A 16,427-nucleotide genomic window follows, 5' to 3' on the forward strand; every position below is an offset into this window, starting at 1 on the left:
AATTGATTCATACATAAGAATAAATCATTATTCTTATACAAATAATCTTTCCATTGTTTTATATATTTACGGTAGGAAATTTACAAAATATCTTCATGGACCATAATCTTTACTTAATATCCTAATGATTTTTGCCACAAATATACCCGTGCTACTTGTGACTGGTTTTGTGATCCAAGGTCACATTTTTTAAAGTAGGCTATTAGCTATTGACTGAGTTTTGTTCAGTGTAGAGTAACGCATATTGTTTGTTATTCTTATGATCAAAAGCGCAGATATTGATTTATGTTTACAAACAGTAACCTATATATATATACGAGTATCAGGTTCCGATCGACCAGCTTGGTCATCTGCATTTTCAGAATCCGACCCGGGCTCGAGCTGATATGGTAAAACTGTCTTTAGTCTTTATGGTAAAAAAAGTGTTTATAATTGCTTTGAAAGCTGAAGCTTGCAATTGTAGTAAGAGGCGTTACATTTCCAACGCACGCTCGGGCAATCACAACACACTGGGTCAGCTGGCCAATCAGAGCACACTATGCTTTTTGGAAGGAGGGGCTTTGTAGAATTCGACTGTGGCAAGCAGGACGGGGCGAGAGCCGTGGGAACAGAACAAGGGCGGTGGCGTGATTACTAATGAGATTGCTAATGAGATTGCTAATGACTTGATTTTGTCCATGGAGAATTGATTGGATTGTTGGATGGTTGTGGTTTGCTTTTGGTGGATCTCATGTGAGTGACAGGTTGTCCCGCCCTCGCACTAGAAAGCATCATCAGAGAGATGTCATTGCAAGAGGGAGGGGAAGTTATTTTGATTAAAGATTATGAGGTCACACGTATTTACAAAAAAGATAATGATGTGAACGGATAAACAATTTATAATAAAAACTGCAATATTCAGATTTGCAGAATTGTCCATTTTGATTGATCTTTTAGTATGAATATGTAAGCCTTATTGTTTATCTATAAGCGAGTGTGCTCCAAAACAATGACGAAATTCACATTGAGAAGATATAAGCATTCAAAACTTACAGTCTCTCACTTCCGCCAATATGGATCTGTGATTTTGATGACATCACTCTGCACTTTAGCTTCTCATCAGATTTTCTGTCCAATCAAATGCTCTCTAGAATCTGAAGCCGACTACATTATAAATGTAGCCCCTACATTATAAATAGACGCTGAAGCTGCGGCTGAAATCAGTCACTTGTTCACACATTCACTATTTTCTACATGGTGAATGGCACATAGTGCACTATATAGGGAACGATTCAGAGAGTGTAAATATGCTTTCCATTGGGGTAAATGAAGTCTGGTTTCATGTTAAAGGTCCCATTGCATGAAAATTTCACTTTATGAGGTTTTTTAACCTTAATATGAGTTTCCCTAGCCTGCCTATGGTCCCCCAGTGGCTAGACGTTTTGATGGGTGTAAACCAAGCCCTGGGTATTTTTGAGAAAATGAAAGCTCAGACGGGCAAATATAGAAATCTTCCCTTTATGTCGTCATAAGGGGAAAGGTTACCTCCCCTTTCTCTTCTTTGCCCGCAAAGAGAATTTGGCCCGCCCATGAGAAAATGAGTTGCGTGAGCGTGATATTGGTTTTTCCTCGAGAGACATCATGGCTTGCAAACGAGCGAAGCATGGCAGTTGCTCAATGTTTGGATGTACAAATGAAAACAAAAGTATTTTTTTAGTTCCTTCATTCGAGCCTCTGGAGAACCAGTGGGTTTATGTGAATTTCTGATGTGTAATTGTTCAAGTTCAGACAGATAATCTTTCTCTCAAAGTCGTTCAATACTGTTTATGCATCAGTAAATCAAGCCAGTGACTAAATGATCAACTTCACGTCGTTTCTCTTAGTAGGATGAAAATAATCTTACTTAAACTGTGATTAATAGAAAGCGATCAAAGAACAATCCCTTTCCAATCGCCCAAGCTGTCAATCAAACAGCGCAAGTTTACCTGGACACTTGCCAAAACTCGTTATGAAACCAATGACGCTGTTACGCTGCACAACAAAGCTCTTACTGTACCGTACATCATGTTTGCATTGGTGAAATCATTAGTGAGAGTGCAGAAACTGCGTTGCAATGATAAGATCTTCATTCACGCGATCAACAGGCTGTCATCTGCTCAATGCTCATCACTGCAACCTTTTATGTGATGGGAATAGATCTAAATACTTAAAAAACTTCTCACAATTCGTTAATCCCGATAGCTGTAATAGTAAAAATGTATAATAGCTGTAATAATAAAAGTTTTCAAGAGAGTTCCACATGTAATGCTAGATATTTCATATGCAAGCATGTCAGCCAATCACAGCAGTGGGCGTTTACACTGAAGACTCACAGCAGACACGCCGCTTCAAACAGAGCGTTCAAATCAGAGGCTAAAATCAGGCTAGGAAATATGCCTTTTATTTCTAAATTATAACAACTTTTGATCTAAAAAACATACTTACATTATAAGGGCACCCCAGGAAACATTCTAAAATAATAAAATAATCCATGCAATGGGACCTTTAATGTCACACGAACTGCCACAGTGCACACAGTCTGCTCCAGTCTAGAGACATGACAGCACAGAGCGGATCTTATGCGCAAGTCGCTGCAGAACAGAAAACGTATCGGACTCATATGTATTCTGCACAGAATGCTATATTATAAAGTGATATGGAGGGGATTTGGAGGAGAAACGGTTAGAGATTAAAAAGAAACTGTGTCTTTACTGAGGTCAACAGCTCTGGTTGAGCTGTGAAATAAACTAAACGCTATTGGCCATTTTAAAAAAGGGGAGGAGCTATTCAATATTTCCCGCCCCATCTTCCTGTTTCAGTGGAAATGACATCAACACACTGAATAATGCCGTGCATTTCAAAGGAACTTCAGTGGGCCTTTAAATTGAAATACTATTGTGAATTAAAGCTGTAGCAGCACTGTGGTTGTTTTAAAACTCACAGGATCTTCAGAAAAACTATTAATATTAGTTGGTAGCAGATTCTTGTTCAGGCAAATATTCTTAGTGTTGTTTTTGGTGCTGTTGTATTTGTCTGTGCCTCATGTCTGCCACAGTTCCAGCTTACTCAGCTCACCTTAGATCTAGACATTTTGTGGCTGTCGTCACCTCCTACACGTTCCTTTCTGCAAATTGTCCCACCTCTATTTTAAAGTGTGAAGATAACTACAGAAATGATACAGAAATCAGGGGATTGCATGACACTTTAATTCATTAAGAAACATGGTTGAACATGGCATAAAAGCTTAAATATTTATGGCTTTCAGGTTGCTGTGAAATATATAATACTTAGCTTATCATAAAATATCACACACTTGTTGAGAACACCGATAGCCTACGCAATGTTAACATCACAGAAGACAAAGAGAAAAAACTCTTCACTGGGTTAAATGATGCAACACTTCTTCTGAAGCAGACCAAACCACACGGCACACCTATTATCATGTGCACTACAACACCAGAGCTTCAGTTATTTGTTCTGTGCTTGATCTTATTTTTTATTTACATCTCTGCAGCAGGGTGCCTGAAAAGACATGATCTGTTACTTCAAAGTCGACATGAAACAAAAGTTGCGATAGCATATTAGCATTAGCATATATAGCATATCATAAAATATCACACACTTGTTGAGAACACCGATAGCCTACACAAATGTTAACATCACAGAAGACAGAGAGGAAAAACTCTTCTCTGGGTTAAAGTGCAGACCACTTGTCTAGATGCAACACTTCTTCTGAGGCAGACCAAACCACACGGCACACCTATTATCATGTGCACTTGGACAACACCAAAGCTTTAGTTATTTGTTCTGTGCTTGATCTACCGCTGTGAAGTAAGTATGAGGTCAGCTGTATGCTTGTGTATTATTTTGGCAGCTGTATGTAACATAGGTGCTATCGACTGGAACGGGATGAATATTTGTACACAGCATGGAACTGTCCACCTCAGCATGCTGAAAGAACAAAGAGGAAAAGAGTGTTAGATGGATGGATGGATGGATGGATGGATGGATGGAGGGAGGGAGGGAGGGATGGATACATCACATAATGTACCTGTAATTGATTTGGATCTAGATGAAGTTGTTGTCCTGCAGACCTTTTAACAGCACAAAGTCCTGAGAATGGAATAAAATAAATGAAATACAATGAAATAATGTACTGTATGTTTCAACAATTAAACACTTACAGCATTATGTTGATCTTTTCACAGATGCAACCCCTACACTGTATTGGCTGATTTTAACGATATAATGTATCATATGTGTTGATGTTTTTATCGTGCGTGCTTATTTCCTCTATATTTATTTAAGCCATCATCCAGCTCTCGTTAATCTTTAAAAACACTTATAATTTAGGTTCACTTTCAAAAGTGATCTATAGCAAATCTCAAAAGTGATCTATAGCAAATCTCAAAAGTGATCTATAGCAAATCTCAAAAGTGATCTATAGCAAATCTCAAAATGAATATCCATTTTTCATACTGTATATTATAATGTTGAGATGCCTACATTCACTTTTAAATTTAAAAAGATTGAAATTTAAATATAGTGGAATTTTAATGAGGGCCATTTATCGGTTATCAGCCATAACACAAAATGGTAACACTTTACAATACGGGTGCACTAATAAGCATTTGTCATGCTTAACTAATGCACAGATAATCATGTGTTAATGTATGACTCATGAAGAACTAAACTATTAATTAATGATTACTGCATCAGCAACTAATAAATATTCTAAATATTAAGTAATATATTAATTGTTATTAATTAAATGTGTCATAATGTATTAATTCCTTAATAACTTATTTTATTAACTAATAGTGTAAATTAATGCGTTAATTACCACAGTTGGTCAAAGCAATGTACTTCAACTTCCAGTTATCGGCTTTAATTAATCATTAACTAATGATTTGCAAATGTATCAGTATGTTATGACTTTACTTGTTGAGGCACATGACTATTAACTAATTGTTAAGTAATATGCCATTTATGGGTTTTGACAGTTTGCACATGCAGTGATAATGTCAAAGAATGTGTTTGAAGGATGGGCAAGTTGGGCTGTGCACAAATATCAGCACACCAGAATCTTAACTCCTGAAGCTGTTACACTGCGTTTAAACTGGACGAGACAGCTGTCTACACTGGACATGACAGACCATTGCAAGTCCATTTGTCCTTCGTAACAGAGCTAGCACAAGAGCTCGGAGGATGTCAGAAATAGAGTGTGGGATTAGTTTACTGTCGGGGTTTTGTCGTGTAGCGTCGCGCCGCATTCAGTGTAGTATCACTGACTATAATGGATGTTCTATTGTCTTTGTCCAGTCGAGACACAGTGTTATGAAATAGCAGCGCTCGACCGCATGTTCTCAGTATACCACGACCTCAAGCTTAACCTGACATAGTCCTGTGCGTGAACAAGGTTCATCGGACTCAGTGAAATCTTGTTTGTACATGGTTGGAAATTGAAATCCATGGCTTAGTGTGGATGTCCAAACCCATAAATGGCATATTACTTAACAATTAGTTAATAGTCATGTGCCTCAACAAGTAAAGTCGTAACATGATACATTTCCAAATCATTAGTTAATGATTAATTAAAGCCGACAACTGGAAGTTGAAGTACATTGCTTTGACCAACTGTGGTAATTAACACATTAATTTACACTATTAGTTAATAAAATAAGTTATTAAGGAATTAATACATTATGACGCATTTAATTAATAACAATTCATATATTACTTAATATTTAGAATATTTATTAGTTGCTGATGCAGTAATCATTAATTAATAGTTTAGTTCTTCATGAGTCATCCTTTAACACATGATTATCTGTGCATTAGTTAAGCATGAATTAATGCTTATAGTGCACCCGTATTGTAAAGTGTTACCCACAAAATAATTATCAGTTTATCGGTATCGGTGCAATTATTGGTGTAATTTTACTTACACTGATGAAAACTCACCTATAACCACAACGACCAAAACAGCATTGAACAGAGCAGATATGAGAGTAAGAGTCTGCCATGACATATGATTCTCAGTTACTGGAGTTGGTTCTGTAAAGAATTAATTAAGCTACAATGTGTTAATAATCTCTAAATAATCACTGTACAGAACAATATGACTAAAAGTGTACTCACCAATGATGTGTAGTCTGGTGGCATTGCTGAATTTTGGATCTGAGCCTGATGTGCCCATGCAGCAATAAACTCCTAACTCATCAATAGTGACATTATTTATGAACAGATTATGTTTAGAGTCCACTGAATATTTGTGTCTGAAACTTTCATTGAAGTAATACGGAGATGAGTTTGGAAAAGTGCGCATTATCAAAACCGAAGAATCTTGAAATTTTAGTAAAAACCAATAAACCTCTTCATCACGATCACAGTTTATGGTCGCATTTTGCCCCAAATCTGTTAGTTGATCTGTTAAAGTCTCTGCAGCTTGACACCATATGAGCAGATCTACAAGATAAAAAAATCAACGAATCATGTTCATTTATAAGTATCCTCTTAAAACACTGTCACACATATTTTAATTCTTTATCATTATTATGCAACCAAGTTTTTATGTATCAAGAGAAATTAATATAGTGCAGTGTGTCCAAACATTTGACTGAATACATGAAATAAAGTTACAGGAATAAAGCACATGAAAAGCTGTTCAAAATACTCAAAGATACTTACAGAGATAAAGCTGAATAATCATGTTGTAGCTGTAAATAAAAACTTGAATATGAAACCCGGGTCCCTCGAGACAGCGATGAACTCTTGTACAGAGCAAAGAGAGGAAAAGTTCAACCACGTCAAAGCACAGGAAGTCAGGTTTGCTCTGACTACTTTTTTCTGCATTTCACCCATCATCTGCTTTTTATGAGTGACTGAGTGGAGATATTACATAGTATAAACCTAGATATTTATAGAAAAACATTGGGGAGCAAAATGTATTTTGGATCAGAAAAAAAACTTGAATTGAGACAAAGAATTAATAAAACATTGCAGTTAACATTAAGGCATCCAACCCCTGAAGATAAGCGTATTTTCATCTGGAAGATGTATTTCTTTGAGCATTTGCCCATCTCCAGTATGTCTGAGACTCTTCCTGTCACAAATATACATTTAGATTTTAAATGTCCTTTAATTGTTTGATTTAAAATGTATGTAAAACTGTTTGTTTTGCATATTATAAACAGTTGATTATCAGATGTCTGTATACAACAAATGTTTTTTTCTAAAAGATGACGTGTGCTTTCTGCAAACGGTGGAATGTCATTATTCGGAAATATAGAGTGTGCAGGAGCCGAATGTAATGATTGTTAAACCATTAGATGGCGGTGTGCACCAGTGGTGTAGGTCACCTGTTCATTTGTTATTTATGTCCCAAATGACGCACTTCATATGCACGTTCGTTCTTGTGGACTTGGCTTGTGCGTGTGTTTGTTGAAGCTAGGTTTAAGGCCAATTTATATTTCTGTGTCGGGTGCGCGCAGTAGGTACGGCATAGCATACGCATAGATGTGTATCATACGTCGTACCCTTCGCCGTACCCTGACGCACACCTCCTCAAAAATGTAACTGTGGTGAGCACGACGAGGTCGAGGGCCGTGGGAGGACGGCGTGAGGCCGGTGGCGTGATTGATAATGTGCGACACGTGCGCGATGCACTGGTCATTTCTCACGGAGGAGCGGAAGCATAAAAGGAGGAGTGACGACAGTGGCGATCGAGAGAGAAACAGGCCTGGATTTATGTTGTGTTTTTGTTTCTGTTTTATTGTGACAGCAGTCGTCCGTGAGGTCCTTTTGTTTTGTATTTGTTTTATTTTTTATCATTAAAGTCTTAAATGTTCGCCGGTTCCCACCTCCTTCTTCCCACAACAACATACCTCGTTACACTGGTGCCGAAACCCGGGAGGAAGGAGGGACACGCTGTTGGAGAGCCCTCGCTGCTGAGGGGGATCGCGGTGCTGAGGAGGTCGGGCAGCACGAGGGAGCGATGGCCGCCAATTGCTGCCCGAGGCGATGGTGCTGGAGTGATGGAAGATCTGGTGGGACGGAGAGCTTGCTGCCGTGCTCCTGGGTCAAAGAGGGGTGGCTGCAGTTCAAGAGGGAGCGGAGGAGTCGCTCCCGTTCGCCGTGGGCCGGAGCCTGTTGCCGTCGGTCATGATGGTGGCGGAGCAGGGAACGGGAGACTCGCTGCCGGCTGCCCTCGACAGGAGGAGCCATCGCCATCCGCCAGGAGGCGGAGGAGCGTCGAGCCGCCCCCCAACGGATGTCAAGTACCATCGCATGGCACCGCGAGTGAGACTCTCAGCCGAGCGGCAGAGTGTCCGGGAAAAGTTTTTTTTTTTTTTTTTGTGCTCCTCGTGCTTCTGTTTCCTTTTCTCTAACCTTGTCTATCCATACCCCCAAGCCCAGGTACCGCAGCTGCCATGACTGGTCCCCCCGGGGAGGGGGAGGGGGGAGTAGGCGCAGTCTTGTGGGTGCCCCCCGGCCTGCGAGGGGCGATGGGGGTATGTGGCGAGCACGACGAGGTCGAGGGCCGGGGGAGGACGGCGCGAGGCCGGTGGCGTGATTGATAATGAGCGACACATGCGCATCTCAGTCTCTTATCTCTCACGGACGAGCGGAAGCATAAAAAGAGGAGCGACGACAGTGGTGATCGAGAGAGGAACAGGCTTGGATTTATGTTGTGTTTTTGTTTCTGTTTTATTGTGACAGCAGTCGTCCATTAGGGGCTGCTGTCTTTTACTTTCGTTTTATATTTGTTTTATTTTTTATCATTAAAGTCTTAAATGTTCGCCGGTTCCCGCCTCCTTCTTCCCATAACAACATACCTCGTTACAGTAACTAAACGTTGCAACGATGCGGACCGCAAGATCTGTGATTGGTCGGCTTGGTAGCATTGCATTTCCTCCTGCGCATTTCTGGCGTGTTCTTCTGCACCGCCCGTCACTTTTAAATTCGGTTCAACCGTCAACAGGTTGACTGGTCGCACGTACCATCTCCTCCGACGCCTTTTCTCGTTTCTGCCTTTTAGTTTTAGTAATTTCGCTAAAATTAACTGTTTTTTTCACCTCGATAAGCTCCAACTCCAACATGATCCGCTCTCTTTCATTCGCTTAGTAGCCTAAACTCAAAACAGCCGCGAGGAATCTAACACAGTGGAACATTAAAACCCGCTCCACCAACTAGCGTTTCAGCGGTGTAACTGCAGAGCAACACAGACATAACGCAGAAGTATAAATGCTCACGACGGCGTCGCCTACGTAGCCTACGACGTACACTACGGTGTACACTCGACGCAGAAGTATAAATTGGCCTTTATACTCGACGCATCCGCACGAGCGCGAAGGTGCGCAAGCCTCCGTTTCGCTTGCCGGTGTGCATGGCTTTTTAAGTGGTACTTATTCTTCTATTATGATACAACAATCTTACATTTGGGAGCAATTTAGAAATAACATACACTGTGTACCTTTTTGTAATAATTCTTACAAAGAGGAAAAAAGTGTATAAGATGGGAGCAGTATTATAGAGTATTATAGCAAATCTCAAAATTAATTATAATGTTGAGATGCCTACATTCACTTCTAAAGCCATAACAGGAAATAATTACCAGTTGCCAGTGTGCATGGCTTTTTTTGTAACAGCGTGCGCGGCTCCGCATCCGAAGATGAACGACTTTGAGCTGAATTTGGCCCGAGCTCGAACTTTTCACCACACCGGCACCCAGTTTGCACGTCTAAATTAGTTGCTTTCATTTAAAAAATGAGCATACAATAGCATAAAAAGTATTTTTAATGAACATAAAGGTCCATGTTTAATAAAAAAATGTTCACGAAACTTAATGAAATGTTTAGTGAAATTAGAAACATTTAGAGTACATTTTTTGTAATTTTGAAAAAGGGTACCCTTGTGAAAAAGTGTTTAATTGTATTGAAAGTGCACTTTTTGTGTGCTTAAAATAATAAAAGTATACTTTTTGAAAAGTGCACTTGCAGATAATATAATAAAATTAAAATTAAAGACCACTTATGTGTACTTAAAGGGAATACACTTTAATGACAATATTTATTAACACACTTAAGTGCACTTTTTACAAATGCACTTTGTAATAATATCTAATTAAGTTTAACTTAAAGTAAGTACACTTTCATCACAATATTTATAAACACACTTAAGTGTATTTTTAAAAATGCACTTTGTAATAATGTCTAATTAAGCTTAACTTAAAGAAAGTACACTTTCATCACAATATTTATATACACACTTAAGTACAATTTTTACAAATGCACTTTGTAATATCTAATTAAGTTTAATTTAAAGAAAGTACTCTTTCATCATAATATTTATAAACACACTTAAGTGCATTTTTAAAAAATGCACTTTGTAATAATGTCTAATTAAGCTTAACTTAAAGAAAGTACACTTTCATCACAATATTTATAAACACACTTAAGTGAACTTTTTACAAATCCACTTTGTAATAATATCTAATTAAGTTTAATTTAAAGTAAGTACACTTTCATCACAATATTTCTTAACACACTTAAGTACACTTTTTAAAAATGCACTTTGTAATAATGTCTAATTAAATGTTACTTAAAGAAATAACACTTTCATGACAATATTTATAAACGCACTTAAGTGCATGTTTTAAAAAATGCACTTTGTAATGTCTACTAAGTTTTACTTACATTTTAAATAATTATGATTTATAGTGTTTTAAATTTATTAAAGTTAAAGTTATAAGTTATTAAAGGAAATTTATTTTGATGTATTGACTAATATATACTAAATAAAATAACAGTTTTAATGGAAAACATGGAAAATAATTGATTTTAATTCCAACTCAAATGTGTTGTCCAAAATTAATTTGTTAATGTATTTTAAATGTGTTTTGTCTATAATATATACTGTGTGCATTATGCAGTTGAAATGTATTTTTCCAATACATCTGCTTATACAGTATAATCCAGTAACTTATTGTTGACATTTTTATCACCAGCCCTTGCTCTATGAACTCAACTAGTGTCAGCTTTCTACATAATATTTGAAAATAAAATGTAATATATGAGAGGAGCCTAATAGTATGTGGTGTAGCTACTTTACATCTGTGAACATAATACTTTCAATATCATTATGTTGTTCTAAGTCAATTAAACACATTTAATTGTATTAATTGCGAGCAAAAGTTAAACAAATGTAAACAAAATGAATTTGCATTTAAATTCAGTTAAAATACATTTAATTTTAATCACACTACACTACATTGAAAAAAAAGATGAGTAAAGTTTTGTGAACTTACAGAGTTTAACAACACAATGAGTTAGAACAACTTCAACTTAAACAGAAAAGCTGAAATAACATTTAACCATGCATGATATATGAATATGTTGTTTAATGCGCATGCGCGAGAAATACTACGTCATTATGACGCACTACTTCACTAGAGTTTGAAAAATGCGCTGTTTTGCGATCCGTGATGATACTGAAGCTAGCCAAGCTAACAAGAGAACAAAAGGAGCACCATGTTTGGATGTTTGTTTGCAGATGAGACGTTATGCTGCAAATAATCAGTCAAGTAAGTATATCTTGATGCTTTCTGTAGTTAATTATTATTTTTTTTTTTCTTCACTGTAACATGTCAGTTGCTGAGTGCATTTTAATCGCAGATATTATAAACTCAATAGACTCGGGAGGTGAATTAATCATGTTTTCAATAATTTATATATGATTGCATTCTAATAATGTCTTACATTGTAATGTGAGGATGGCGTGTGTGGTCGTGTTTGAGGAATTTGGTTGCGTTTTTTTTTTTTTTAACTAAACCGCCTTTATAAAATATTTTAAACAAGCTACTAAAAATTCGAAGACGTTTATATACATTTAATACAAATAATCAATCTTATAACTACCATAAATATTTATTAATATATTACCCACCTCAAGAAAAAATGCTTGTAATGTGTTCAATTTCATTTTGTATTAAAGAGTTGTTCAGTTACTATTTGTTTTGGAATATGTAATATTTTTGTGTTTATCTGGATTTAAACATTCATTTTGCAGGATCAGTTCATATTTGTTATTGGAGATACAGTGCAAGCGGTGTGGAATCACAGACCTTTATTGATGAGGTGATGTTACAAGATTTATCATGACAGCACATCCTGATCAAGCTAAAACACTACTTTTAAGTCACTAACTATCCCTTTAGCTTTTAAATGCTTTGAATCTTTTGCATGTGCAAGTAATAAATTCCCACCTGTGCATTTACACATGCCCCTATAATCATCATATATTTTATAGGTAACAAACCAAAGGAAGAAGGCTTGCAGCATTGCTGTGTCAACCGTGGTAAATACAGGAACAGGAACATCCTTCATGAAGATAGCTATGTGGGGCAAGCTTAAAATGTAAGAATACCTTTCTTAATTTGCATTGGTCCTGGGTTTGCATGGGTCATATATCTATATTTGTGTAATTGATAAAGTTATGCTTAATTCCCTGTAAAGTAGCAATAAAAAGGTTCTCTATTTTTAATCACTTTAAGTCCAGTGTCAGTAAAGATGGCGTAGTCAGTGGAATCCTGGTGTTTGTGGGAAATAGAAGGAACCTTGCCAGCTTTCTACTAAGATGTGGCCCTGGTGACTGAGGTAATCAATCACAACACACATTCATCAACAGTTAACGGTCAAAAGTTTACTAAATAAAAATAAAACGTATACATTTTTGTGATCCCTATTATTGCTAAAATTGTTAACATATATATGTGTATATAAACTTTGAAGCGCAACTGTATATCTACAGTGAGGAAAATAAGTATTTGAACACCCTGCTATTTTGCAAGTTCTCCCACTTGGAAATCATGGAGGGGTCTGAAATTGTCATCGTAGGTGCATGTCCACTGTGAGAGACATAATCAAAAAAAAAAATCCAGAAATCACAATGTATGATTTTTTAACTATTTATTTGTATGATACAGCTGCAAATAAGTATTTGAACACCTGAGAAAATCAATGTTAATATTTGGTACAGTAGCCTTTGTTTGCAATTACAGAGGTCAAACGTTTCCTGTAGTTTTTCACCAGGTTTGCACACACTGCAGGAGGGATTTTGTCCCACTCCTCCACACAGATCTTCTCTAGATCAGTCAGGTTTCTGGGCTGTCGCTGAGAAACACGGAGTTTGAGCTCCCTCCAAAGATTCTCTATTGGGTTTAGGTCTGGAGACTGGCTAGGCCACACCAGAACCTTGATATGCTTCTTACAGAGCCACTCCTTGGTTATCCTGGCTGTGTGCTTCGGGTCATTGTCATGTTGGAAGACCCAGCCTCGACCCATCTTCAATGCTCTAACTGAGGGAAGGAGGTTGTTCCCCAAAATCTCGCAATACATGGCCCCAGTCATCCTCTCCTTAATACAGTGCAGTCGCCCTGTCCCATGTGCAGAAAAACACCCCCAAAGCATGATGCTACCACCCCCATGCTTCACAGTAGGGATGGTGTTCTTGGGATGGTACTCATCATTCTTCTTCCTCCAAACACGTTTAGTGGAATTATGACCAAAAAGTTATATTTTGGTCTCATCTGACCACATGACTTTCTCCCATGACTCCTCTGGATCATCCAAATGGTCATTGGCACACTTAAGACGGGCCTTGACATGTGCTGGTTTAAGCAGGGGAACCTTCCGTACCATGCATGATTTCAAACCATGACGTCTTAGTGTATTACCAACAGTAACCTTGGAAACGGTGGTCCCAGCTCTTTTCAGGTCATTGACCAGCTCCTCCCGTGTAGTTCTGGGCTGATTTCTCACCTTTCTTAGGATCATTGAGACCCCACGAGGTGAGATCTTGCATGGAGCCCCAGTCCGAGGGAGATTGACAGTCATGTTTAGCTTCTTCCATTTTCTAATGATTGCTCCAACAGTGGACCTTTTTTCACCAAGCTGCTTGGCAATTTCCCCGTAGCCCTTTCCAGCCTTGTGGAGGTGTACAATTTTGTCTCTAGTGTCTTTGGACAGCTCTTTGGTCTTGGCCATGTTAGTAGTTGGATTCTTACTGATTGTATGGGGTGGACAGGTCTCTTTATGCAGCTAAGGACCTCAAACAGGTGCATCTAATTTAGGATAATAAATGGAGTGGAGGTGGACATTTTAAAGGCAGACTAACAGGTCTTTGAGGGTCAGAATTCTAGCTGATAGACAGGTGTTCAAATACTTATTTGCAGCTGTATCATACAAATAAATAGTTAAAAAATCATATATTGTGATTTCTGGATTTTTTTTTTTAGATTATGTCTCTCACAGTGGACATGCACCTACGATGACAATTTCAGACCCCTCCATGATTTCCAAGTGGGAGAACTTGCAAAATAGCAGGGTGTTCAAATACTTATTTTCCTCACTGTATCTCTTTCATTCAATTGAGCCAAATATAATAATGGACTGGATCTGTATTATAAACAAATTTTCTGTTCTTTTGTGTTTGTTTTTTTCCTCAAGGCATTTTTTCTGACTTTCCTGCATCTTTGAAACATTTCCATTCACATATTCTCTGGAGAGCATCTGGGACATTGACATAAACAGCACTTTCCAACAACTTAAAAAATTGGGTGACAAATAATTTTGGTTTTTGTGCTTTTGGGGTTCTTCAGTTTTTTTTGTTTTTGTTTTTTTTTTAGACAAACTTAGATTCACTGTAATGCTGGAGTAAGCATTTGGTCCTGTTTAATGTTGGTGCTGGTAAAGGTTTAAAGGGATACTCAACTTTAAAATGAAAATTCTGTCATCATATACTCACCCTCATGTTGTTTCAAACCTGTATGAATTTCTTTCTTCTGCTGAACAGAAAGAAAGATATTTAGAAGAATGTCAGTAACCAGACAGTTTTTGGTACCATTGACTTCCATAGTAGGAAATAAAATCAATGGTACCAAAAACTGTCTGGTTACTAACATTCTTCCAAATATCTTTCTTTCTGTTCAGCAGAAGAAAGAAATTCATACAGGTTTGAAACAACATAAGGGTGAGTATATGATGACAGAATTTTCATTTTAAAGTGGAGTATCCCTTTAAGAGCTAAATAACAAGGTTCGGTAACACTTTTAGGTCTCATTTGTTAATATTAGTTTATTTTTTAGCCAACATGATCTAACCAAGACTAATATTATCTTACTTAGACTAATAAATGCTTAACCCTTGTGCATTGTTCAAATTTACTACCTTTCGTTATGTTCGTGGCTGAAAACAGCCACTACTTTAAACTGCTGTAAATATGTATCAGATAAATATTTTTTTCAATTTTTTTTGCATAAATCTATTAATCAACCTCAGTCCTGCTCAAAAATACTAAATGTTTAAAAAAAATTCAGGATTTTAACTCTTTAATTGCCAAATTCGTAAATGATGTCACTGATTTGGGAAAAAACACACACAAAATGACTCATTTTCAATATAAAATGTGATTGTGGACTGGATTTTTTTTACGTTTTATCACAGTCTTGGACATGTCAAAGATTAGAAACAACATTGGTTTTGATGCATTGTTAGTTTTTGTGCAGCATCAGATTTTAACTTTTTCTCCCTCATTTACTGTTCGTGGCTGTTTTTGCCCCATTGACTTCCATTATAACCACATTTTTTGATTGCAAAGCCATGACACCATATAATCATGCATTTTTGATTGTTGGTGGTTTTCCCTGTTGGGAAGAGGTAAAATTTGTAATTTTTACTGTTGATAACCAGGTGGCACCATTAACCCTTTAGATAGGCCTGTGCAAAAAAAAGCTTAGTTTCTGGCTTTTACATGGAGTTATATGGAGTTTATATGGAGTATAATAGCATAATAAAGTAAGTGTGTGTGTGTGTGTGTGTGTGTGTGTGTGTGTGTGTGTGTGTGTGTACACTCACCTTGATGCGTCTGAGAAAATCAAAATATGTACCTCAGCTCTCAGAACTACATGGAGTAAACAAAAACAAAGTAAGTGTATTTATGCATCTGCTGCTTTTTGATGGTGAGAAATGCAGACTAAACAAAAACAAAGCAAGTGGATTTAAACGCGTGCATGCAAGCCTGCTGGTCATTTGATGGTGAGAAGAGCAGCAAGCAACATGAGAAAGGGCTTGACTTGTAGTGAAGTTTTAGAGATGATTATGCAGCCTGACCCCTCCAGCGAGCTGCAGGAAGTATCGTCTTCTCCCTCTGACACCACAGACTCAGGAGAGTCAGATCCTGATTTGGATGTGGCACCCTCATCATCCTCTCTAGCTTCCACTGAAGGCGAGGAGGATTCGGAGGATCCTGGATCTGGGTGGATTGGAAGAAACGGCGAAGTGTGGTTTTCCACTAACGCGGAGACAACTCCCTTTCTTCAGCCTGGCAGAGGCGTGACTCCAGGGCCGACG

At 37.6% G+C, this 16,427-nt stretch overlaps 1 protein-coding gene across 1 annotated transcript; it reads right to left on the reverse strand.

The window, feature by feature from the left end:
• Nucleotides 1-3,202: 3,202 nt before the first annotated feature.
• On the reverse strand, nucleotides 3,203-6,830 carry LOC311084504 (uncharacterized protein). Its single transcript, XM_084116591.1, has 5 exons — nucleotides 6,709-6,830; nucleotides 6,160-6,486; nucleotides 5,983-6,075; nucleotides 4,070-4,131; nucleotides 3,203-3,969 (listed from the first exon to the last, which is right to left on the reverse strand). Exons 1-5 carry the CDS (start codon nucleotides 6,728-6,730, stop codon nucleotides 3,862-3,864), a joined length of 612 nt encoding a protein of 203 aa, XP_083972717.1. The 5' UTR covers nucleotides 6,731-6,830; the 3' UTR covers nucleotides 3,203-3,861.
• Nucleotides 6,831-16,427: the final 9,597 nt, after the last annotated feature.

The sequence above is a fragment of the Abramis brama genome (genome assembly GCF_963993115.1).
Source record: "Abramis brama genome assembly, chromosome: 6".
Classification (NCBI taxonomy): Eukaryota; Metazoa; Chordata; class Actinopteri; order Cypriniformes; family Leuciscidae; genus Abramis; species Abramis brama.

Bases quoted from the DNA above. Each gene is read 5' to 3' on its own strand.
- LOC311084504 (XM_084116591.1), bottom strand. From the start codon at position 6,730: ATGATTATTCAGCTTTATCTCT. The intron at 6,076-6,159 runs GTGAGTACACTT...AATTCTTTACAG, and splicing joins CACCAGACTACACATCATTG to AACCAACTCCAGTAACTGAG. The intron at 4,132-5,982 runs GTGAGTTTTCAT...TTCCATTCTCAG, and splicing joins TTTGGTCGTTGTGGTTATAG to GACTTTGTGCTGTTAAAAGG.